The sequence below is a fragment of the Brassica napus genome, chromosome C4, assembly GCF_020379485.1.
Source record: "Brassica napus cultivar Da-Ae chromosome C4, Da-Ae, whole genome shotgun sequence".
In the NCBI taxonomy this organism is placed as follows: domain Eukaryota; kingdom Viridiplantae; phylum Streptophyta; class Magnoliopsida; order Brassicales; family Brassicaceae; genus Brassica; species Brassica napus.
The window spans coordinates 49,022,922-49,049,533 of NC_063447.1; the positions used below are offsets into that span (position 1 = coordinate 49,022,922).

General features: G+C 37.9%; 3 protein-coding genes and 2 pseudogenes across 3 annotated transcripts; 2 read left to right on the top strand and 3 right to left on the bottom strand.

Moving 5' to 3' along the window:
- The first annotated feature begins 427 nt into the window (after positions 1-427).
- LOC106391056 (polyadenylate-binding protein 4) lies at positions 428-3,472 on the top strand. Its single transcript, XM_013831619.3, has 8 exons — positions 428-865; positions 1,147-1,922; positions 1,998-2,075; positions 2,158-2,247; positions 2,333-2,461; positions 2,524-2,688; positions 2,770-2,952; positions 3,056-3,472. Exons 1-8 carry the CDS (start codon positions 604-606, stop codon positions 3,308-3,310), a joined length of 1,938 nt encoding a protein of 645 aa, XP_013687073.1. The 5' UTR covers positions 428-603; the 3' UTR covers positions 3,311-3,472.
- Positions 3,473-4,276: 804 nt separating this feature from the next.
- LOC106391057 lies at positions 4,277-7,189 on the bottom strand (annotated as a pseudogene).
- A 966-nt stretch (positions 7,190-8,155) lies between these two features.
- On the bottom strand, positions 8,156-14,048 carry LOC106393875 (annotated as a pseudogene).
- Positions 14,049-16,409: 2,361 nt separating this feature from the next.
- On the bottom strand, positions 16,410-19,126 carry LOC106391058 (probable receptor-like protein kinase At2g23200; the record flags this gene model as incomplete). Its single annotated transcript, XM_022701166.2, has 1 exon — positions 16,410-19,126. A coding segment is annotated over one exon (2,535 nt), but the record flags the coding sequence as incomplete, so codon positions are not given.
- Positions 19,127-25,119: 5,993 nt separating this feature from the next.
- On the top strand, positions 25,120-25,635 carry LOC106393876 (glutamic acid-rich protein-like). Its single transcript, XM_013834527.1, has one exon. The coding sequence runs from the start codon at positions 25,120-25,122 to the stop codon at positions 25,633-25,635; it is 516 nt and encodes a 171-aa protein (XP_013689981.1).
- The last annotated feature ends 977 nt before the right edge of the window (positions 25,636-26,612 follow it).

The window sequence follows — 26,612 nt, forward strand, 5'->3', positions numbered from 1 at the left end:
GTAGAACAAGGATATTTCTTTTTGCTGTAAAAAGAAAAAACCCGCATAATCCAAAAAATTCCGCAATGGGTAAAGCTAGACCCGAATTCAATCTTGAGTAGACAAAGCCAGCTCTTGCGAGGACCATACCGGAGAATCATTCGTCAGAAATCGGCAACGGCGGAGCAAGCATTGTTGTAATATTTCTCCCTGAAGAGAGACAGTCACGAGAAGATCACGTGAGATATGGTGGGACCCTTAAAAATAATCGGACGGCTGAGAATAAAAGTAGACCATTTCTTTTAGTTATTTTATAATCTACAGCCGAGTTATGATCGAACGGCTCAAAATAAAGCGGATTCTTCTTCGAAGGTATCTGAACCGTTGAAAAATAAAAAGAAAAAAATGCTTTTATTTAATTAATAACCTTGTCTAGGGTTTTCGAACAAAGGCATCATCGTTTCACAATGTCGTGAGAAAGAGACAAGAGTATATATAAACTCAACTTTTCTCCATCACTCTCCGCTGCGCTCTCGCCGTGCTGCCCACAATCTCTCCGCCTTCCTCTTCCTCCTAATTTATCTCTCTTTATCCCTTAAAAAAAAAAAACAAAAAAACCACAAAATGGCACAGGTTCAAGCTCAGGCTCCTTCGTCATCTTCTCCTCCTCCTCCGGTTACAGACGGCACGGTGGCTTCCGACGGAGTGAATCTCGGCGCCATGTGTTCGCTCTACGTCGGAGATCTGGATTTCAACGTGACCGATTCTCAGCTCTACGACTATTTCACCGAGGTCTGCCAAGTCGTGTCCGTTCGCGTGTGCCGCGACACCGCCACCAACACTTCTCTTGGATACGGCTACGTCAACTACAGCAACATCGACGATGGTTTTGTGCCCTAAAGTTTCCCCCTTTGTTTGATTTATAATAACAACATTCCACATTACGCTAAAAGATCTGATTTTTCGATGTTTTGGAACAATCTGAGCGATGGGTACTGCGGAATAACTTGTTATGTGTCTTAAAGTTTCAACCTTTTTGATATATAAGATTCCGCATTTTGCTAAAAATCTGATTTTGCGATGTTTTTTGGACAATCTAATTCATGGGTATTGCGGAATCACTTGTTGTGTGTCTGAGTTTCTTGTTGTTGTGTCTTGTAATGACAGCGGAGAAGGCACTGAAGAAGTTGAACTACACTAGTCTCAACGGGAAGATGATTAGGGTTACTTACTCTTCTCGTGACTCTGCTGCTCGTAGAAGTGGGATCGGCAACTTATTCATCAAGAATCTTGACAAGTCAGTTGACAACAAGACACTCCACGAGACGTTTTCAGGGTGTGGGAGCATTGTGTCCTGCAAGGTCGCTACTGATCACATGGGTCAGTCCAAAGGATACGGCTTTGTGCAGTTTGAGAGTGAGGACTCAGCTAAAAGCGCTATTGAGAAGCTGAACGGGAAGATTCTCAACGATAAGCAGATATTCGTTGGACCGTTTCTCAAGAAGGAGGAGAGAGAGTCTGCTGCTGATAAGATGAAGTTCACTAACGTCTACGTGAAGAATCTCTCGGAAAATACTACTGACGATGAGCTGAAGAGTACTTTTGGTCAGTACGGTGGTATCTCGAGCGCTGTGGTGATGAGGGACGGAGATGGGAGGTCGAGGTGTTTCGGGTTTGTCAACTTCGAGAACGCTGAAGACGCGGCTCGCGCTGTTGAGGGGCTTAACGGGAAGAAGTTTGATGATAAGGAGTGGTATGTAGGTAAAGCTCAGAAGAAGTCTGAGAGGGAGCTTGAGTTGAGCAGAAGGTATGAACAAGGCGCGAGGGAGACGGGGAACAGTTTCGATGGGTTGAATTTGTATGTTAAGAATCTTGATGATACTGTGACGGATGAGAAGTTGCGTGAGTTGTTTGCTGAGTTTGGTACAATTACTTCCTGCAAGGTCAGTGTTGCTTGCTTTGCGTGTACAGTCTAACCATGAGAGGTTCGGAGATTCAAGTTTTTGTATCTCTGACAGGTTATGCGAGATCCTAGTGGTGCTAGCAAAGGATCAGGGTTTGTTGCCTTCTCAGCTGCCAGTGAAGCTTCTAGAGTGGTAAGAAACTTATCTTGTGTTGGGAGATTATAAACTGTTTTCTCTCTTCATGTATATGCTTTTTGGGTTTTTTTTTTTGCAGCTGAATGAAATGAATGGTAAAATGGTTAGTGGCAAACCGTTGTATGTTGCTCTCGCACAAAGGAAGGAAGAAAGAAGGGCTAAGCTGCAGGTAATAACTTCACAACAAGCTATCATCCTCAGTTACTTTGGTTTGATGCATCAATCATGAGTCTCTTTTAATGGTGTTGTTTCAGGCACAGTTTTCTCAGATGAGACCTGCCTTTATCCCCGGTATGGGTCCTCGTATGCCAATGTTCCCAGGTGGTGCTCCAGGACAGCAGTTTTTTTACGGTCAAGGACCTCCACAAATGATCCCTCACCAGGTAAGTCACTTAACTAAGCTTAGATGTGGTTCATTGGCTGATTTACTTCAAATCTGTGATAGGCTGGATTCGGATATCAGCCTCAGATGGTTCCTGGAATGAGGCCAGGCTATTTCGGCCCGATGATGCAGCCAGGTCAGCAAGGGCCACGACCAGGTGGAAGACGGTCAGGTGATGGACCTATGCGCCATCAGCCTCAGCAACCAATGCCGTTTGTGCAGCCACAGGTTAGTTAGTCAGTGCTTGGTTATAAAAAAACACATGGCACAAGATGATTCTATAAGCTTTTACTTTCTTCTCTCTTGTAGATGATGGGAGGAGGAGGACGTGGATACCGTTATCCTCGTGGTAGAAACATGCCAGACGGTCCAATGCCAGGAGGGATGGTTCCATTTCCTTATGACATTAATGGAATGCCTCTTGGTCAGCCTATGCCTGCTGGTGCATTGGCTTCTTCCCTTGCTCAAGCCTCCCCTGCTCAGCAAAGAACAGTAAGTCTCTCTCTCTCTCTCTCTCTCTCTCTCTCAATATATATAGTCTTTCCAATCGATTAAGTTCACTTACATAGTCTGTTTTCTTTTGGGGGTTGTGTAGATTCTGGGTGAGACTCTGTACCCATTAGTGAACAAGATAGAACACGAGAACGCTGCCAAAGTGACTGGTATGCTTCTGGAGATGGACCAGACAGAAGTGTTGCATCTGATAGAGTCACCAGAGGCTCTAAATGCTAAAGTTTCAGAGGCATTGGATGTGTTGAGAAACGTGAATCAGCCAACACAGGCGAGTGAAGGCAAGAGTGGAAGCCCAAGTGACATGATGGCTGCACTTTCCATTAATGATCACTTGTGAGAAGCTTTTGTTGGAGTACTGCTTGAACTCTCTCTCTCTCTCTCTTTCTCTTTCTCTCTGATTGACAAAATTTTTGCGGAATGATTGTTTTCTGTTTTGACTTGAAATGATGCTTTTTTGGTTGGATAATCATTTACCGTTGCAATTCACTTTTCAATTATCTTTGGGAAAATGTTTGCCAACAAATCCATTACACTACAAAGCAACATCATCTCTATAATGTAATCCTCTTGCTGCTCCAATGCAAATTACCAATCTCTGTTTAACCAATTAGAGAAGCTAGATGCATGTGCTAGATTCTTGGCAAGACTTGAATCTCTGTCTGGAACTCCAAAATCCCTTGTCCTGAACGAGTCTTGCCTCTCTTGATAGCCAATTTGCTTAAAACATATCCAAAACCGCGTTTTCTATCAACCATTGCTTTTAGAATTGTTTGCCGCTCTCAAAATGTCTGTGAATGAAATCTTTATGGCCTAAGTTTAAGTTGCCTGATGGCCAGTGGTGTGTTGGAACCCTCATTCTGTTAAAGGAAATTGTACAATGGTCTTTTAACTTATTCCTTTTTTGATCTCCCATTCTAAATGTAAATTTGCGGGTTTTAAAGGTCTGTTAAAAAAATATAGTTTTTTTCAGTCTTGACAGAAAATATAATCTTTTAGTTTTAGTGGAAATTTTATTTTATGATTTTATTTTCAGTCTTATGGTTTTAGTACAAAGTCTAGAAAAATGCAGTTATATTGTTTTTGTTTTGCATGAAAATTGCTATTTTTTTTTGCAAAATAATTTTTTTAATAAAAATAGAATAATTTAAAGTTATGATTATAAATAAATATACTTTTAGATATTTTCAGTTTTGGACACATGAAGATTTTTGTTTCAAACACATCTAATAAATTTATTTTCATCTAGACACACTTTTTAATCTGACAAAAATAAATAAATAACAGCTCCTAGCTGCATTTGAAGTATGAAATGAATAGCCGTAGTTTGATTTGAGACTTTTTTTTCTTTCTATTTCTTACATCTTTGAAATGATGACTCTTCTTACAAACTCTTATCACCTCTAGACCATTCAGAAAATCAGCTTGTAGTACAACACTTCCACTTTTCTTGGGAATAATGTTCACCAACGGTAACGTTACATGACGACTACACCAAAAGAGAGCAACATCCATTTCGTTAATTTCGTAACGGTTCCTCTCTAACTTGTGACAAAACTCGAGTTTGAGAACGGGAATAATTTGTGCTTCCATATTTCTTCACTTGATCCTCCTGTACAATCGAGTTGCAGCTAAAGGAATCACTCACCATTAGCCTTGGAATCACCAAGGAGCCATCCACTCCACAGCTGGAGATAGACGCATCGTTATCTCCAAGAATAGTCATCATCTGAAGCCGAAGGATGTATTCCAGTTCCCAGCTCACATTCGCCATGCTCGGCCTCTCGTCTCCATTATCCTTAAGACATTTCTCCGCGACTTCCATGAATTTCCTCAAAATCTTCGGCTCGATTTGACCTACCAATCTTTGGTCTACAATCTTATCAACTACCCCGTTGGATTTGCACGACATGGCCCAGTCCGCTAAGTTCTGTTGCTCAGCAGGAAGGTGCCTATTGAGAGCCGGCCTCGCTCACAAAACTTCGAGGAGAACAACTCCGAACGAGTACACATCTGATTTCTCCGTCAAGATGCGTGTGTACATATACTCGGGATCGGGGTAACCGTATGTTCCTTTGATGTTAGTGCTGATACTTATCGATTCTTGATTCCGAACCACGAGCTTCGATATCCCGAAGTCAGCAACTTTGGCAACAGTGTTCTCGTCCAGTAGTATGTTTGTGGATTTAACATCTCTGTGAATGATTGCTTCTTCCGAACCACTGTGGAGATAGTGCAGTCCTCTGGCTGCTCCGATGCAAATCTCCAGCCTCTGTTTCCACGACAGCGAAGGCAAATCTGAGCCGTATAGATGCTCCTGAAGCGTACCTTTTTCGATAAACTCGTAGACAAGGATCATCTCCGAGTTCTCTTCGCAGTAGCCCGTTAGAGAAACAAGATGCCTGTGCCAGATTCTTGACAAGACTTGAATCTCTGTTTGAAACTCGAGTATGCCTTGTCCGGACCCGGGCTTGCCTCTCTTGATAGTCACTTTGCTTTCATCTGAAAGAATGGCTTTGTAAACATCTCCGAAACCGCCTTTCCCAATCAATAGCTGCTCGTCGAAATTGTTTGTAGCTATCAAAATGTCTTTGAAGGGAATCTTCAAGCCTAAGCTTAGGTTGACTAATGGCGAATTGTTGTCCGAATAAAAAGGTCCATTCTCGGAACTCCCACCTCCTCTGTACAACGGCAAAGGAGACCACACAGTGACCTCAACTTCTGGCTGCATCTTCTTGGATCGCCTCCACTTTAAGCAAAGTAAAAACAACAAACCCAATACTAAAATCAATGCAAGAGCGGCACAGCCAGCGATAATGTAAACCCGATAACTACTTCCTTTTGAAGAATCTTCCAGAAACTCCATCACTTCCAGACCGGTCAGAAAACCAGCATCCTTATAAGGTTCCGTATTGCCTAGACTAACATTCAAAAGTCCAGAACCATCAGAAACATTAACAACATCGATATGAAACGGAGTCACCAACCCATGGTGATCCGAAGGGTTAACAGGTAGACGCCAATGCCCATTTACATAGAGATAGAAATCGGAGGGTTGTGATTCATTGTTCTTGATATCAAAGAAGTGAGCCCTGATGAAGTGTCTATAGTTGCTTTTGACCTTAAAAGACCATGTAACGTTTATCATAAATATGCTGTCAGACGAAACTATCGTTTTAGCCGTCCGGTAGACGAAGTCAGGAGCAATGAGTTCCGACCCCGACTGGTGGTTAGGCTTTTGCGTCGATGAAATGTTTCTGGCTGAATCTTTTCGGTAGAGAATTGCATCGTCAGGGGACCAAGTTCGTCCCAACGTGTCGTCTTCTGGTCTGGTTTTCTTGCCTCCTAAGTTTAATCTGTAAATCGTACGCAGATTCTTGGCCGACTCTGTGAGGTCATTAGGAGCGGAGAACACTTCAATGGCGTTGACGAGAGCAACAGAGGACCGGTCCGGCACAAACTGGATTTCGAGTTTTGGCGAGTTAATCATGAGGAGAAACTCTTCGACTCGTGGGGTCTCGTTGAAGTTCTAAAGCAAGAAACTTCTCAAGGGATGGTTAGAACCGTAAGTGGCAGAGACAGTGAAACGAGCTGTTGAAAGCTCTGTTCGAGAAGAGGCGGCAGAGAAGTGGAGACGCAGGAAGTGTAGACCAACAGAATTGAGTTGGAACTTGTAATGAGAAGGGCGTCTGAAGATCCTAGCCGTCCGATAGATTTCCGGCGCAGGGGACGATCCAGATTGGTTGATGACTTCAGTTCCTTCTCTGGTGAAGGATATGGAGTTATCACCGGAGATCATATCTCCAACGAAAGTCTGGTTACCATAAGTGACATTAGAATCCGAGCCACAGTTGATGTAAAACTTGTCGGGACGAGAATATGTAGACGTAGCAGAAAGTGTGACATGAGGAAGAAGAAGAATAATAACCACCATTGTCACAAAGAGAGAAACAGAGTCTTGAAAACAGAGATTCGCCATAGCTTTTGATGGAGAGAGAGAGAGGGGGAGGGAGGGAGGGAGAGTAAATAGTATAAGACAAGTATGCAAGGTGGGTGGATGAAGACTCATATGGATTTTATGTGAAGAGGATTGAGGAAGGAAAAATCTTGAGATCTTTTTAAGTCATTGGTTGGAGAATAAGTACTTAAGAATTGCTCGTCTTCTTTTGTGGCCGAGAATCTTTACGCTGCAAGTGGAAAAGGACTTCAGACAATTGAGCTAATAAAATATCTTAATATGGTTTAAGTTTTTAACAAATTTAATAAATTGCTATATACAGTAGTAATTCTTTTTTTTGTCCTGGAAAAATTCCATTAAGGAATAATCAACCGACTTATGAAGTACCAAAGTCAAGAAGGATAAAAAAAAAACACAAGAGCGGGAAGCATATAAAAAACAGAAAAAGACATCAGTAGATGCCTTAGAATGAAAGAAATAGAGCTCCTTATAAAGGCGAGCAGATCGTATGCATAGAACATTTCAGGGGAGCGGGTCTTGCGGCTACTGCAGAACCTAGGAAATTTAATAAATTGCTATATACAGTAGTAATTCTATAAATTAATAAATATTATAAATTAATATTTTTTTCCGGTTTTGAGTTGGACCGATTCAAAATATGATACAAATCGATAAAATGATAAGATAATAATTTTTTTTAAATCGTATGCAAATATATAGTCTCATAAAAATTATAAATTAATATATATATATATATATATGCATTTTATATAACTACAAACTAAACATTATATTGTTGGTTTTATATTCACAATAAAATTATCTTTATTTTTCTCAAAATTTCAATATATTTTGATAATATTTAATAAAAATATATCTAAAACCACAATTGAATCCTATGAAACATAAAAATATACAACAAATAATATAATAAAACAATATGAAATTCTAATTTCTAAAATTTAATTAATGCGTATACGGTAAAATCAACTATTTTATTTTATAAATAAAAATATTCAAAAAGTCTTAAAAAAAATTATTGAAATTAATAACTTTATAAATTAATAAAATAATATAGTCCCAATATTATTAATTTATAGAGTTTTTACTATATATATATATATATATATATATATATATATAAGTCAAAGTACAATAGTCCAGCTTCATTTTTCTCTAACGAAGCCTAAAACACATTAATACTATATCTTCAGCCAACTAAACATATTTAGATTTATGTTTTACCTCCATTCAGCTTTTATACCAAACTACCACCGTTTAGTTTACTTTTTTTTTTTTTTGAAACACTACTTATATTCAGTGGCGGAACTTGTTGGATATTTAAGTGAATCATTAAAGTGAAGCATTGCAATTGTTTAAATGAACAAATGCAACTGTTTGTGATTGTAACTATTAGTGGTAAATGGTTGCAACCTTTGGTGATAAACCATTGTTACTATTGGTGATTAAAGCCTTTGGTGATGAACCATTGTGACTTTTATCTAACCAATGTAACTATTGGTATTAATGGTTGTAACTTTTCACTAACCATTGTAATTATTGGTGCTAACCATTGCAACCCTTATTACTCTATAAAAGAAGTTATGGGCAATGGAAAATATAACTTCAGAACTTGAATCACAACTTGTAAAACAAGATTGAAGATAAAAAAACTAATAGTTGGTAAGAGAGAGAGAAAGAAAGATTCATTTTTCGAAGATCATCAAAGATCTTTGAAGAAACACATATAAGCACTAAACCTTTATTTGTTATTCTTGCATCTTAGCCTAGAACAAGAATGAAACTTTGATTGTCTTATCCTACAAAGGGATTTCGTGTAACCCAAAAGTTTGGAATATGGTCAAAATACTCTTTAAGATTGTTGGTTAATTAGGTTGTAACCCGAATAGTTGTGAATTATATACTTGGATAATGATTGGACATGCAAGAAAGGGTTAGGTTGAAATTTTATTATTAATAAATACTTTGAAAAAGTGCATTTGTAAGTGCATGAGTGAAAGTATTTACATATATGAGTGTGAAGTGATGTCGCTTCAATAAGCTGGGACTTGGCTTTGTATGCGCTCATGAATGGATAGAGACACATGGCTTATAATAGTGTCAAATACAAACACTTAGAGTAGTGTGGAAACACGTGTGTGTATTATCTTCATGTGCTCAAAATGGGTTGAGGGATTCAATCCATATGACATCCTGATTCTCGGGCATTTGGAATGTGTATTGCACTAAGATGAAAATTCAATTATTCGAACATTTTCATTTATGCATGAGTTTGATATATGTATTAATTATTTAATGAATCTATGATTACACTTAAATGGGGGAGGATTGTTGGATATTTAAGTGAATCCTTGTAACCATTAAAGTGAAGCATTGCAATTGTTTAGATGAACAAATGCAACTGTTCGTGATTGTAACTATTAGTGGTAAATGGTTGCAACCTTTGGTGATAAACCATTGTTACCATTGGTGATTAAAGCCTTTGGTGATGAACCATTGTGACTTTTGTCTAACCAATGTAACTATTGGTATTAATGGTTGTAACTCTTCACTAACCATTGTAACTATTGGTGCTAACCATTGCAACCCTTAGTACTCTATAAAAGGAGTTGTGGGCAATAGAAAATATAACTTAAGAACTTGAATCACAACTTGTAAAACAAGATTGAAGATCAAAAAACTAATAGTTGGTAAGAGAGAGAGAAAGAAAGATTCATTGTTCGAAGATCATCAAAGATCTTTGAAGAAATACATATAAGCACTAAAGCTTTATGTGTTATTCTTGTATTTTAGCCTAGAACAAGAATGAAACTTTGATTGTCTTATCCTATAAAGGGATTTCATGTAACCCAAAAGCTTGAAATTGAGTCGAAATACTGTTTAAGGAAAGCATTGCGATTCAATCATTATCCAAGTATATAATTCATAACTATTCGGGTTACATTCTAATTAACTAACAGAACTAAGTGGAGAGTGGGTGGGACAGCTGTCCTCCATGATTTTTTTTTGGGGTGTAATTTTGCTTAGAAATTTAATAATGCCCTCGATAAAAATTTAAATTTATAAATATATTACTAGTGTTTTGTCGTTTTGCCCTGGGTAGAAATTCATCCTAGATCCGCCACTACTTATATTAATGCATTAGGTAGTGTTAGGTGCCAGTCATAAAAAAAACTTCACCCTTTACAAAACACTGTTTTGCAGTGTTCTTCTCCTCTGAGATCCAATGAAAAGAAAATAACATCAAAATGAAAAAAGATAGTTCACACACATCGGGTACACTTCCGTATAAATCCGGGGAGAAATCTCCACCATTGATATATGTCGAATAAAATCACCACCATTACTTTCTTTTTTTTTTGGGTCAAATAATCAACAGCAGCATTACATATATGCATTTTACAATGTAAAATATCGGTTTGTTCAAAAATAAAAGGGTAAAATATGGGCATAATTAATCTTTATCTTTTTTGAATAAAATATTCTTGAAATCTAGTCACGGTTCAAGCATTAAAATATTATCTCCTTTAGAATGTTGCATCAAAGTTCAAGCTGAAAATTGATGTACCCATAATTTCCAAGGTAGCAGCATCGTACCAAAAAGTAAGATCTCACGAATAAACATAAAACCCCCGCCAATTAACTTCTCGGTGTCTTCTTTATCCCATTTAGTTGACGATGATTTGAAAGATTAACATATGACATTAACTTCACAAGAATCACAACACATATAAACAGATACATGACATAATGTACATCCATTTTATGCATGTAAATAGTATCCAATGAGTCTTAGCTATTGTGTTTTATTTTAACGTACTAAAATATAAAGTGTTATTGGAGGATATATCCAAATATGACAGTTTCTTGGCAAGTGTAAAAAAAATTATGGTGTGCTGATATAAAGTTTGGGTGATCTATATATATATTAAAGAAGACATATTTTGTGTTAGATTTCTATTATATTGGTTAGATTATAATAGCATACTATTATCTCTATGAATATCTGGGGCTTTAGACAGTACATAAGTAGCCATGATAATACATATTCATCAAGCAAACTAATCAACTATCTCAAGGACTGTCATTTTAACTAGATAACGGTTCTAGTCAAAGATACTAATCACCAACAGCTGATAACTGCATTTGGAGGATGAAATGAACAGCCATAGTTTGATACTTGGATTTGATACTTTTGCTATTTCTTACACTTTTGAATGATGACTATTTTTACAAACTCTTTCACCTTGGACCATTCAGAAAATCAGCTTGTAGTACAACACTTTTGCTCCACATGAAGATTGTTTTGACATGTATACAATATTTTTACTTATCTTGGGTATAATGTTCACCAACGGTAACGTTACATGGCACTTCCCAGTTCCCAACTTAGCTACACCAAGAAAGAGCAACATCATCTTCGTTAATTTCGTAAGGGTTCCTCTCTAACTTGGGACAAAAGTGGAGTTTGAGAACGAGATGAATTTGTGCTTCCATATTTGTTCACTTGATCCTCCTGTACAATGGAGTTGCAGCTAAATGAATCACTCAACATTGGCCTTGGAACCACCAGGGAGCCATGGCTTACACAGCTGGAGATAGACGCGGCACTATCTTCAAGAATAGTCATCATCTGAAGCCGCAAGATGTATTCTACTTCCCAGCTCACATCCGCCATGCTCGGCCTCTCGTCTCCACTATCCTTAAGATATTTCTCCGCAACTTCCATGAATTTCCTCAAAATGTTCGGCTCGATTTGACCTGCCAATCTTTGATCTACAATCTTATCAACTACCCCGTTGGATTTGCACGACATGGCCCAGTCCGCTAGGTTCTGTTCCTCGAGAGAAAGGTGCCTGTTGAGAGCCGGCTCGCGCACAAAACCTCGAGGAGAACAACTCCGAACGAGTACACATCTGATTTCTGCGTCAAGATGCGAGTGTACATATACTCAGGATCTAGTAACCATACATTTCCTTGATGTTAGTACTGATACTGATCGATTCTTGATTGCGAACCACGAGCTTCGATATCCAAAATCAGCAACTTTGGCAACAATGTTCTCGTCTAGTAGTATGTTTGTGGATTTAACATCTCTGTGAATGATTGCTTCTTTCGAGCCACTGTGGAGATAATGCAGTCCCCTGGCTGCTCTGATGCAAATCTCCATTCTTTCTTTCCACGACAACAAAGGCAAATCCGCGCCGTAAGATGCTCCTGAAGCCTACCGTTCTCGATAAACTCGTAGACAAGGACCATCTCCGAGTTCTCTTCGCCGTAGCCTGTTAGAGAAACAAGATGCCTATGCCAGATTCTTGACAAGACTTGAATCTCTGTTTGAAACTCAAGTATTCCTTGTTCGGAACTGGTCTTGCCTCTCTTGATAGCCACTTTGCTTTCATCTGAAAGAATGGCTTTGTAGACATCTCCGAAACTGCCTTTCCCAATCAGCAGCTTCTCGTCGAAATTGTTTGTAGCTATCAAAATGTCTTTGAAGGGAATCTTCAAGCCTAAGCTTAGGTTGACTAATGGCGAATTGTTGCCCGAATAAAAAGGTCCATTCTCGGAACTCCCACCTCCTCTGTACAACGGCAAAGGAGACCACACAGTGACCTTAACTTCTGGCTGCATCTTCTTGGATCGTCTCCACTTCAAGAAAAGTGTAAACAAAAAACACAAGACCAAAAACAATGCAACAGCAGCACAGCCAGCGACGATGTAAACCCGATAACGACTTCCATTTGAAGAACTTTCCAAAAACTCCATCACTTCCAGACCGTTCAGAAACCAGCATCCTTATAAGGTTCCGTATTGCCTAGACTAACATTAAAAAGCGCAGAGCCATCAGAGACATTCACAACATCGATATAAAATGGAGTCTCCAACCCATGGTGATCCGAAGGGTTGACATGTAGACGCCAATGCCCATTTACATAGATATAGAAATCGGAGGGTTGTGATTCGTTGTTCTTGATATCAAAGAAGTGAGCCCTGATGAAGTGTCTATAGTTGCTCTTGACCTTAAAAGACCATGTAACATTTATCATAACTATCCTGTCAGACGAAACTATCGTTTAGCCATCTAGTAGACGAAATCAGGAGCTGGGAGTTCCAATCCCGACTGGTGGTTAGGCTTTTGCGTCGATGAAATGTTTCTGGCTGAATCTTTTCGGTAGACAAATGCATCGTCTGGTTACCAAGTTCGTCCCAACGTGTCGTCTTCTGGTATGATTTTCTTGCCACCTACGTTTAATCTGTAAATCGTACGCAGATTCTTGGCGGACTCTGTGAGGTTATTAGGAGCAGTGAACACTTCAATGGCGTTGATGAGAGCCAGAGAGGAACGATTGGGCACAAAGCGTATTTCGAGTTTTAGCGAATTAATCATGAGGAGAAACTCATCAACTCGTGGGGTCTTGTTGAAGTTCTGAAGCGAGAAACTTTTCAAGGGACGGTTAGAACCGAAAGTAGCAGAGACAGTGAAACGAGCAGGTAAAGGCTCTGTTGGAGAAGAGGCGGCGGAGAAGTGGAGACTCAGGAAGTGTAGACCAACAGAATCGAGTTGGAACTTGTAATAAGAAGGGCGTCTGAAGATCCCAGCTGTCCTATAGATTTCTGGCGTAGTGGACAATCCAGATTGGTTGATGCCTTCAGTTCTTTCTCTGGTGAAGGATATTGAGTTACCACTTGAGATCATATCTCCAATGAAAGTCTGATCACCATAAGCGACGTTTGAATCCAACCCACAGTTGATGTAAAACTAGTCAGAACGACGAGAATGTGTTGAAGCAGCATAAAGTGTTAGATGAGGAAGAAGAAGAACAATAACCACCGTTGTCCCAATGAGAGAAACTGTTAAGCTAGATCGGATTTCAACCTAAAACCAATTGGTGATAATTGGAGTGGCTCATCTATCTTATATATTGTTTAGGATCCCTTCCAACTATCAATGTGGGACATTTTGTGTCTAATACTCCCCCTCGAGATGATGACTCTTTGAGCGTCAATCTTGGAATGCTCAGACAAGGATCGATGGGCTAACTTTGGGCCAGATCGATGTGGATCGGGTTGGACTGCGTAGATCGGGCTCTGATACCATGTTAAGCTACATGAGCTTCCAATCTAAAACCAATTGGTGATAAGTGGAGTGGCCCACCTATCTTATATATTACCGATGATCCCTTCCAACATCTAATGTGGGACACTTTGTGTCTAATATGCCCCCCCCCCCCGAGATTGTGTCTGTTTGAGCGTTAATCTCAGAATGTTCGGGCAAGGATCGATGAGCCAACTTTGGGCCAGATCGATGGATCGGGTTTGGACTACGTGAACCTGGCTCTGATGCCATGTTAAGCTAGATAAACTTCCAACATAAAACCAATTGGTGATAAGTGGAGTGGTCTGGTCTATCTATGTTATATATGAAACAAAGTCTTGAAAAAAGAGAGTCGCCATAGCTTTGATGGAGAGAGAGAGATGGGAGAGGAGGGGAGGGTGAATAGTAAAAGACAAGTATGTAAAGTCGGTGGATGAAGACTTATGTGGTGTCTATGTGAAGAGGATTGAGGAAAATGTCGAGATCGTTTTAAGTCATTGCCTGGACAGTAAGTTACTCAAAAACCGTTTGTCTTCGTCTTTTGTGGCCGAGAATGTGTACGCTGCAAGTGGAAAAAGAGTTCAGACTATATAGCTAACCAGAATCTCAATTAATGGTGTCGACCAATTTATTATTTTGCTGTTTTCACTATAACACTATATATGTCAAAGTCTACCTAGACGTATATTTATTATTATATTAAAATACAAGTGACTCAATTAATTATATTCTGCCACATAATTTAAAAATAAAAAATATTTAAAATAATAAAAAACATAAAAAAAATAATGCAAAAGGCTGACCACGTGTTAATATCATTTTTTTACTTGATCATCATATCCTGTTATTCTTAGGACATTGGTTTCCATGAATTTCCCAAACAGCTAGGTCCAATTTGCCCTGTCAATTTCGGTTCTGTGATCTCATTGATTTTCCCTTTGGGTTTGTGGAACATTGATCACACTGCTAGATTCACTTCCTCGATAGGAAAATCGCGTTGGAGAGCCAGACTCGCGCACAAGACCTCTAGTAGAACAATGTACCCATTGATTTCTTTGTCAAGATGTGTGTTGCAAATATTTTGGGCTTTAAGAAAGGGAGAAAATGCTAAGAGGAAGGTGTGTATTGTGTAAAGATAATCGAACCGGGACTCTCTCCGTTGATAATAGTAGTGTACCTACTTCACTACATAGTTATTCCGCCAAAATTGGCCGAAATATTTGATAGTACTAACTAGATAGTTTATAAAAGGCCGGAAACACATGCATGTATTGCTTATACTCTTGGCCGGTACTGCTCTGGATCAAGGTAACAAGGTGTTCCTTTAACGTTACTACTGGTATTGCAAGGATCTTGATTACAAATAGCGAGTTTAATAGCAAGTTTAGAGATCCCAAAATCATCAACTTCGGCTACAGTTTTCTTTTCTACTAATATGTTTGTGGGTTTATCATCTCCATGAATGATTGGTTCTGCTGGCCCACTGTGTAGACAATGCAATCCTCTTGCTGGTCCAATGCAAATCAACATTCTCTGTTTGCGTGTGAATGAAGGCGAATTGGAGCCGGGTTAAGAGTACCTTTCCTCATGAAGTCGTAGACAAGGATCATCTCCGAGTGCTAGATCCAAAATCCTTTGTCATGAACGAGTATTGCCTCTCTTGATAGCCAATTTGCTTCCATCTGGAAAGTGGCTTTGTGAACATCTCCCAAACAACTTTTACCGATCAACCACTGATTTTAAAATTGTTTGTTGCTTTGTCAAAAAAATAAAAATTGTTTGTTGCTCTAGAAATGTCTGTGAAGGAAATCTTCAAGCCTAAGTTTAAGTTACTTGATGGCCAACAATTAGTGTTGTAACCCTCAATTCTGTTAAAGGAGTACAATGATTTTAACATTTGATTTTTTTTCTTCTTTGATCTTTCACTCTAATGTATTTTTAAGTTTTTGCAGAAAACATAAGTTTTTTTTTGTTTTGTCATCAACATAAGTTTACATGTTTATTATTCAGTTATGAAGAAATATATATAATTTTTACTGTTAGTGGAAACGTAGTTTTATGATTTTAGATGAATAACCATATATTATGGTTTTAGTGCAAAGTCCAGAAAATGCAATTACGTTGTCTTAGGTTTAAAAAAGAGTATACTAGTTTTCGTAAGAAATGTTGTTTGCATATTTGATTGAAAATAACCATTTTAATCTTTTACAAAATAATATTTTTTTAAAAATTAAAATAATTTAAATTATGATTATAAATATATATATTTCAGATATTTTCAATTTTGGACACATGAATATTTTTGTTTCAAACACATCTAAAATATTCATTTTCATCTAGACACACTTTTTAATTTGACAAAAATAAATAACAGCTGCCAACTGCATTTGAAGTATAAAATGAATAGCCATATACAGTAGTTTGATTTGTGATCTTTGAATTGATGACTCTTTTTAGAAACTCTATCACCTTTTACTTATCTTGGGAATAATGTTCACCAACCATACCAACTTTAACTACACCAAAAAAGTGCAACATCCACTTCGTTAATTTCGTAACGGTTCCTCTATAACTTGGGACAAAACTCGAGTCTGAGAATGAGATGAATTTGTACTTCCATATTTCTTCACTTGATCCTCCTGTACAATCGAGTTGCAGCTAAATGAATCACTCACCACTAGCCTTGGAATCACCAAGGAGGCATCTCCTACACTGCTGGAGATAGACGCAGCACTATCTTCAAGAATCATCATCATCTGAAGCCGAAGGATGTATTCCAGTTCCCAGCTTACATCCGCCATGATCGGCCTCTCGTCTCCATGATCCTTGAGACATTTCTCCGCGACTTCCATGAATTTCCTCAAAACGTTCGGTTCGATTTGACCTACCAATCTTTGGTCTACAATCTTATAACAAACCCCGTTGGATTTGCATGACATGGCCCAGTCCGCTAGGTTCTGTTGCTCAGCAGGAAGGTGCCTATCGAGAGCCGGTCTCGCGCACAAAACCTCGAGGAGAACAACTCCGAACGAGTAAACATCTGATTTCTCCGTCAAGATGCGTGTGTACATATACTCGGGATCGAGGTAACCATACGTTCCTTTGATGTTAGTGCTGATACTTATCGATTCTTGATTCCGAACCACGAGCTTCGATATCCCAAAATCAGCAACTTTGGCAACAGTGTTCTCGTCCAGTAGTATGTTTGTGGATTTAACATCTCTGTGAATGATTGCTTCTTCCGAGCCACTGTGGAGATAGTGCAGTCCTCTGGCTGCTCCGATGCAAATCTCCAGCCTTTGTTTCCATGAAAGTGAAGGCAAATCCGAGCCGTATAGATGCTCCTGAAGCGTACCTTTTTTGATAAACTCGTAAACAAGGATCATCTCCGAGTTCTCTTCGCAGTAGCCCGTTAGAGAAACAAGATGCCTGTGCCAGATTCTTGACAAGACTTGAATCTCTGTTTGAAACTCGAGTATTCCTTGTCCGGAACCGGGCTTGCCTCTCTTGATAGCCACTTTGCTTTCATCTGGAAGAATGGCTTTGTAGACATCTCCGAAACCGCCTTTACCGATCAACAGCTGCTCGTCGAAATTGTTTGTAGCTATCAAAATGTCTTTGAAGGGAATCTTCAAACCTAACTGCAGGTTACCTAATTGGGAATTGTTGTCGGAATAGAAATATCTATTGTCAGAACTCCTACTTCCTCTGTACAATGGCAAAGGAGACCACACAGTGATCTCGGCATCTGACTTCTTCTTCTTCTTTGATCTCCTCCGCTTCAGGAAAACCATAAACAATAAACTCAAGACTAGAAACAATCCAGCAGCAACACAACCTGCGATGATGTACACCCGGGAACTACCTCCATCTAAGGAATTAGAACCATTTTTCTCTAGGAACTCCATAATCTCCAGACCATTCAGAAAACCAAAATCATTAGAGGGGACATTGTTACCTATACTAACATTCAAGAATCCAGAACCATCAGAGACATTCACGATATCGATATAAAACGGAGTGACTACTAACCCATGGTGATCAAAAGGATTGACATGTAGACGCCAATGCCCATTTACATATAGATAGAAATTAGTGTCAGAGGATTTTGATTCGTTGTTCTTGATATAGTAGAAGTGAACCCTGATGAAGTGTCTAACGTTACTTTTGACCGTAAAACACCATGTAACGTTCATCAACCTCGCACCTTGATTTAACTCAATTGTTTTAGCCGACTGGTAGACGGAATCAGGAGCAGTGAAGATATCAGGAGAGGTGATTTGTGCTGGTGATCGAATGTTTTTCGCGGAATCTTTCTTGTAGAGATAGTCATCGTCTACCGACCAAGTCCTTCCCAAGGTGTCGTATTCCGGTTTGATTTTATCGCCGCCTACGTTCAGTCTGTAGATTGTATGTAGATTATTGTCGGAATCTGACAGAACTGTGAGGTTGAGGTTGTTATGAGCAGAAAACAACACTTCGATGGCGTTAACGAGAGCTACAGATGAGAGCTCAGGGACAAACCCAATTTCGAGTTCAGGGGAGTCAATCATCAAGAGAAACTCCTCAACTCGTGGAGTCTTACTGAAGTTTTGAAGCGAGAGACTGTCAAAGTGATGAGTGGAATCGGAAGTGGCGGAGATATTAAAACGGGGAGTTAAAAGCTCTCTCCGAGAAGAGACAGCAGAGAAATGGAGACGCACAAAGTGTAGACCAACAGAGTCGAGTTGGAACTTGTAATAAGAAGGGAGTCTGAAGATCCTAACCGTCCGATAGATTTCCGGCGCAGTGGACGATCCAGATTGGTTGCTGGTTTCAGTTCCATTCTTGGTGAAGGAAAACAAGTTAGCACCGGGGGCCATGTCTCCAACAAAAGTCCGACCAGCATAAGTGACGTTAGAATCCGACCCACAGTTGATGTAAAAGTTGTTGGGACGAGAATATGTAGACGTGGCAGAAAGTGTGAGATGAGGAAGAAGAAGAAGAACAATAACCACCACCATTGTCACAAATAGAGAAACAGGGTCTTGAAAACAGAGTGATGGAGAGAGAAAATAGTGAAAGACAAGTATTATGGTGAATAAATTTTACGTTCATTTCAATGAAAATAAAAAAGAAAGACAAGTATATTAGGTCGGTGGATGACGAATCATGTGGTGTGAAGAGGATTGAGGAAAATGTTGAGATCGTTTTAAGTCATTGGTTAGGCCAATAGGTTGCTCAAAAATCGTTTGTCTTCGTCTTCTGTGGCCGAGATTGTATACACTGCAACTGGAAAACGAGTTCAGACCATTGACCTAATAAAATAACTTAATAAATGGTTTTGACAAATTTTATATATTGCTATCATGCCAGTATAACAATAAATATAAGTCAAAGTCTAACTAGACCGACTTCATATCTTCATCCAACTAAGTATCCGAATGGTAACCGCAGTTTTGGTAGTAAAAACGGTGCAAAATTAAAGTGCGGTACAGTCCAACTGCGGTTCCTGCGGTTTGCGAAATAAGTGCGGTTTTAATAGAAAAAGTAGTGCGGTTTTGTTAAAAAAGTAGTGCGGTTTTGGATAAAAAGATAATGTAAATAGATATATTAATATAATTAGAAATTATTATTTGGAATAATATTATATTATTTTATAATTTTAATATATTAAAATTCATTTTAAATATAAATTCAACTATATATATTATATTTTAAATTTTAAATTTAATGATAATGTTATATTACTTTTCTTTATTTTTATAACTTTTTTAAATTGAAATTCATTTGAAATAGAAATTCAAATTTATATATATTTTATATATTATATTATATTTTTAAATTTTAAGTTTAATGATAATGTTATATTATGTTATTTATTTTTATAATTTTCAATATTAAAATTCATTTGAAATAAAAATTCATATATGTATCAAATCAGTGGAATAATTAAAAAAAACAAATTAGTGGAATAAACAAAAGGCAACATGACAGAAGTGCGTATTTGTGAAAATATGCTGGTTATTACCAGCATGTGCAAATTCTGGACCGATGCACGTTACTTTATAAAGGGTTTTATCATTTGCGTTTTTTAATTTCACTGTTTACCAATGCCGCACTTTTTCTAAAATGATATCTGATTGGTGACACAGAAGCGGTTTTCTAATTTCGCTCTGAATACCGCACTTGTAAAGTTACCATTCATAACCTAAATATCATCAACTTAGGCTTCGAATGTTTACAACCGCCCTGCCCCGCACCGCAGTTAACAGTAACAAAAATCTCTACATATAATACGTTTTTATAACTGTTAAAACCGCACCGCAGTTGAACCGCTTGTCCCGCACCGCTCAAACCGCAGTCACCATTCGGAGCCTTAAGTATAGTTTATGACAAAATCAAATCTAAAACCAACAGATATTAATTATGTTTTACCTCAAATCAGCTTTGAATACCACTGCTTGGTTTACAAATATACATCTTACTTTGCAATATGGCCATAATTAATATTTAGGATTTCTGTCGACCAAAATATTCTTGGAAATCTAGTCACGGTTCACTTCAAACATTGTCTATCTTCAGTGGAATGTTGCATCGAAGTTCAAGCTTAAGATTGTTGTATCCATAATTTCCAAGGAAGCAGCGGCTTACCCAAAAAGATAATATCTCATAAAACCCTCGCCAATTAACTTCTCGTGTGTTCTTTATCTGGGTCGTTAACTTCATCCGGCAACCTACAATCTGATAATCCCATTTAGTTGATGAGGATTTGAAATGATTGACATCTATACTATTAAAGCAGGATCCTATTGTCATAATTACTTTAGGGGTATCTTTCCTTCACTAACATTGCATGTTTCATTAAAGGCAATTAAGTAATATTAATAACAAATCTATATTGGGTCATTATTTTTGTATCCAGCCCAAATCAAATCTCTCTTGGGCCATTTGGGCCTATTAAAAAATCATATTCAATTTTCACCTTTTTTTTTTTCCTTTGGACCATTGAGTCCAAGTCCAAATAATTTTTTTTCAACTATTCTTAATTATTATTTTTTTCTTTTCTTAATATAATTTAAGCATTCATAAAAATAATTGAATTTTTTATTGAAAAGTATAAATCTTTATTAAAAGTATATAATTTTTTAATTAAAATATTAACCCCATAATAAAATTAATTTATCAGAGTTATACCAACTTAATTCATTGAAAAAATAAAGTTTATTTTTTTTAACATAAATAGTCATTTAAAATGAAATACGATAAATAAAGATAAAATTTTTAAGTCTTTTATAAAATAAAACACAAATATATGAAAATGTGACATTTACTAAATATTTGTCAATTGAAAAAAAAAACAAAAATAAACCCGCGCTTTGAAAGCGCGGGTCAAAATCTAGTATGACATTAATTTCACAACACATATAAACAGATTGGTGGTGTAAATAAATAAACAGATACATGACATGATGATATTATCTAAATCCATTATATGCAATGCATAAGATAGTATATATGAGATTAACTCCAGATGCCCCTTTGACTCACGAAAAATGCTCAAATCTCCCATCAATAAAATATAGTTTTTTATTTATTTATTTTGAAATACGAAAATAGGCTAAATACATTTATAATCCTAACAAAATCACATAATTACATGACCCGACTATACGAACCCGGCCCACCCAAACACGGACCCGGCCCACTCAAACACATACGGGTATAACCTTTTTCCTAAACCTAAACTCTGCGTTTGGACAGAAAGGAGACAGAAAAAAAATTGTCGTGTCTTTCCCTTCTCTCCTCTCTTTCTCCTCGTGTTCTTTCTGATTTTCAGAACCGGCGACAAAATCGACAAACTCATTGTTTCTTCTTCTTCTTCTTCTTCTTCTTCTTCTTCATCTTCTTCTTCTTCTTCTTCTTCTTCTGTTCTAATCAAGACTTCATCTTCTGAATCGACTTCCTTCATCCTGGTAAGTGATTTTTTTGACCTTGATTTCCTTGTATTTTGTATTTAGGTCAGATAAAATTTGGGAAAAACTTGTAAATTGTAGACAAAAAGTTTAGTAGGATCTTAGTAAGCGAGATTGTGGTTTGAAATTGGGGAAAACATCTTGAAACTGTAGAATTGGTATAAATTGGAACAAAAACCAAGAACTCACGATTTTTATGGGTTCTTTCTTACTGGATCCAATTGGTTTTCCTGGTTTATTGTTTGTGATATGAAACCGAAATCTCTTGGACTGTTAGGATAAATGTAAACTGAAATGGAGTAGGTGATTTATTGAGTGAATGAAAGGTTTGAGATTAGGCAAAGTAATAATTCTAGATTATGCATAAATGTGTGTTGTTGTGTTGTTTTTGGATGTTCAGAGGAAGTAGATAATGGCAGGTAACCGTGGAGGAAAAAAAAAGACTACAAAGAAAAGTGGGAAATCCACAACAGCTCATGTTGCTGAAGAGCATGTGGAAGAGCTATCAGACGGAAACAATAGTGATGATCTGTGTGAACCCCCCCCACTGAGGTATAATATTCTTTTGGTTTTAGTTGAATAAAGTGTCACTGGTTGTGTGTGTTGGTTTTATTTTAATTAAGTGCTACTATTGTGTATTAGTTTTGAATTGAAGCTTTGTTGATGTTGGTAGGAGTAATTGAGTTGTTGTGATTAACATCTTGTACAGGGAATGAAGAGCCTAAAAAGAAAGCGTTCATCTACTGGAGGTGGAGTCTCCAGTAGAACTAGAGCTAGAAAGGCGATATCAAATGGGAATGAGCCGGTTAGAGAAGAGAGTAATCCAGTGAGAGGAACGACTGTAGTTTCGCTCTCAGTTGATACCGAAAGTGAAGGCATGTCTGCTGTTTCCTCCAAGGTAATTTTTGCATTCATTTTAATCATTCATTTTATTAGTCTTACTAGTAAAAAATGACTGATACATATATATTTTGATTGCAGGAAAGACAACCACCACTGCCCCTTGAAATGTACTTCAAGAACACACAGTACCCGAAGACTTGCAAGATTTAGACCAAGTGCAGTGTGAAGAAGACAGTTGATGTGATTAAGGAACTTAAGGAGGAGGTCGGCTGGTTCACAAGCCATCCTCAGTTTTGTCATTTCTTCCACATGCCTGATGAAGAATTCCTGAAGCTCCAAGGAATGTGGATGTTACTCATGCACACCATTCGTATTGAAGGAGAAGATGCTGCATGGTTTGCGGTGAATGGTGTGCCCATCCGCTACTCTATGAGGGAGCATGCCCTCATCTCTGGCTTGGACTGCCATGAGTATCCGAGTGGACATTTGAAGCTTGGGGGTACTAAGTTTGTAGATTATTACTTCGGTAATAAGAAGAAGATTACCATAAAAGATGTGAAGCAGAAGCTGCAATCTATGGGGACGGCATGTAATGATAGATTGAAGATGGCTGTCCTGTTCTTCCTTGGTCAGGTTATCAGAGGAAAGACGAAAGATTCTGCACCATTAGACACGTTCATCTTAAGGATAGTGGACGATTTGGATGTTTGCAGAAAATTTCCTTGGGGTCGTCTAACATTTGAGGATGCAATAAAGGAGATTAAGCATGTAATGGAGCTTCTGAAGGGTGAAGTGCACTATGCAACCGGCTTTAATGGATTCATAATTCCATTAGAGGTAAAGCATACAATTTAGCATGAAGTGAAATTTTTGTTATTTATAACCGAAAATCTGACACTGTGACACTTCATTTGTGTAGGTTTTGGCTTTTGAGTGTATTCCTAAGCTGGGGAAAAAATTTCGAATCTCTTCAAACGGCGCCAGTGGAGATTGTCCTAGGATGTGCAAGAGTCGGTTTACAAAGAGTAGCATGAAGGGTTATCCTTTGGAAGATATATATGCTGCGGTTGGAAAGACAAAGGTATATCTTTATTTCATTTAGTAGAAAATAGCAGAATATTTAAACTGATATTTCTGAATGTTTTATTTTCAGGTTATTAACAGTGTGTTGATTCCAACGGTGGATGAGGAAACTTTTCTGGCTCGTATCATTGATCCGGAGCAAGAGTATCACCGTGAGGGTAGCACAAGTGATAGGTGGAACTACTGGCTAAATGTGAAGCAGGAGAAGATTTGGTGGAAAGAACTTTATGAGTCAGATGTTGCTGCACGAAAGTTTACAAAGACGTAAGACAAAGAAAATGTGACGATTGTAGAAGGTTCATCTTCCAATTCTGGTTTGGAGTCGATGTTGAAAGGTGTGGAAGAGAGGATTGTGAAGGCCATGGAAGAAGGATTTTCTGGAATTAATTTAACGGTAGAGACAAAGTTGGAGGCTATGAACTGGACGATGGGTGAACTTGAGAAGAACCAGCGAGTTTTGAATAAAAAGGCTAAGAAAATAGAAGACAGGTTGACTTCTATTGAAAGCAAGGGAAATGAGGATGAGGAATATAGACAGTGGAATGATTTTGATTATGGTAAAGATCATGGGAAGGATAGAGAGATGGTTGAGGCAGAGAAGGATAAAGAGAAGGCTGAGACAGGGAAGAAAAACAGTGAGGAGGGTGAGGAAGACGAGGAAAACAGTGGGAAAGATGAGGAAGACGAGGAAAACAGTGAAAAGAGTGAAAAAGACGAGGAAAACAATGAGAAGAGTGAAGAAGAGGAAGAGCAAGAACCTGAAAAGACAAAAAAAACAATGACTGTTGATAAAGGCGAAGAAAACGTGGAGGAATCAAATGAAGAAGATTCTCTGCTAAGGCTTCGTGAAAGTGTGAGAGTACAAGCGGAAGAATTTTGGAGGACAATTGATGATGAGTCTGACGATGAGAAAGAGGCTGAGATAGAGGCTGATGAAAAGGGTGAGAAAGAGGCTGAGAAAGATGGTGAGAAAGAGGTTCAATAAGAGAAATAGGCTGAGAAAGAGGCTGAGAAAGAGATTCAACAAGATAAAGAGGCTGAGAAAGAAGAATCCAAAGGAACTCGTACCTCTACCGGAGTAGTAATCATTACACCACGTGGTAGAACTAAGGTAGCAGCTGCGAGGAAAGTAAACTCTACACCACCAGAGATTGTTGTGGTAACAGGGAAAAAAAACCAGTGAACAAGAAGCCATGATTGAGAAATTGGCTGAGGTAGAAGCTATTCAGAAAGAGCAAGAAGCTATTCAGACTGAGATTGTTGAGAAAGAGGCTGACGTTACTGAGAAAGATGCTGAGATAGCTGAGAAAGAGGATCAAGATGTGGATGAAGAGGAGGAAAAAGCAGAGGAAAGTGACAAGAATCCTGATGTCTTTCAAAATGTGGAGGAAGAGGAGGAAAAAGTTGAGGAAAGTGAAGATAATCCTGTGGAGAGTCCCTCTGAAAAACAGGCTAAGCTAGCTGAGAAGTCAGTTGAATCTGATGTCGATCAAGATGTGGAGGAAGAGGAGGAAAAAGCTAAGGAAAGTGAAGATAATCCTGTGGAGAGTCCTGCTGAGAAACAGACTGAGCTAGCTGAGAAGTCAGTTGAGGTAGAAGTAAAGACTAAGCGCAAGCCTAGTCTCAAGGTCATAGCAGCGTCGTATGGCATTCCCAGAGCTGAGAGACTAGCAAAAATGAGAGCTGAAGCTGAAAAAAAAGAAAGTTAAAGATGATGGTGTACCTAAGAAGAGAGGCAAGCCGAAGAAGACTGATGTTACATTGAAGCCATGTACACCGCTGCTGGAGAAGAGAAAAGGTGAACCATCACGGTGGGTGCAGTCTCCTTTCAGTGAGGGAAAGACTGATGAGCTAGAAGTGCCAAAGAAGAAGTTTAAAACAAAAACCTAAAATGCTTATGTTATGTATATGTATTATTCAAGTTAGGATGTTATGTTTCTGCCTAAAATGCTTCTCTTGAACTTGTTAGGATGTTATGTTTCTGCTTTTGGATGTTATGTTATGTTTCTGGATGTTTTATGTTTTTTAAACAGGTGTGGTAACTCAAAATTACAGAGGGGGACATTCTGCTCAAAAATTTGGAAAAATACTTCAAAATTTTGAAAAAATACTTTACAAAATTTGGAAAAATACTCCAATTGACAAATAATTAAAAACTGTTTACATGTAAAATGCAAACCACATGTAAAACGTGCAACCGTCATATATTTTGATATTATATTTTGATTACACTTAGTAATTCTTGGTAAGCTTCAAGGACTTAGTAATACTACCTTACACATAGTAATATTTTGGCAATTTTTAGGTTTATCTAGAAAAACCCTAAGAAAAGGAGTTTTTTTGTAGTAAAACTGATGCTTTTACACTATAATAAACATTAAAGAAGACATTTTCAGCAAACATTTGTCAGGAATACGTCTTTTTTTAGATTTTCCTTACTATAGCCTAACCATTCATACAATAACAAAGAAAATTAAGAGAGTTTTTTGAAAAACTGAAAAGATTTTTCTTAAACTGCTGAAATAATCATAAAAATAATCTTAATATATATTTATTAAGTAACTAGTCTACAAATTGATAATAATCATAAAATATATATCGATTCTACATACTAAACATAAATACTCCTACTAATATATATGTAGTCCAAATAACACATAGTAATCTCAATAATCCTAGTAGTTCA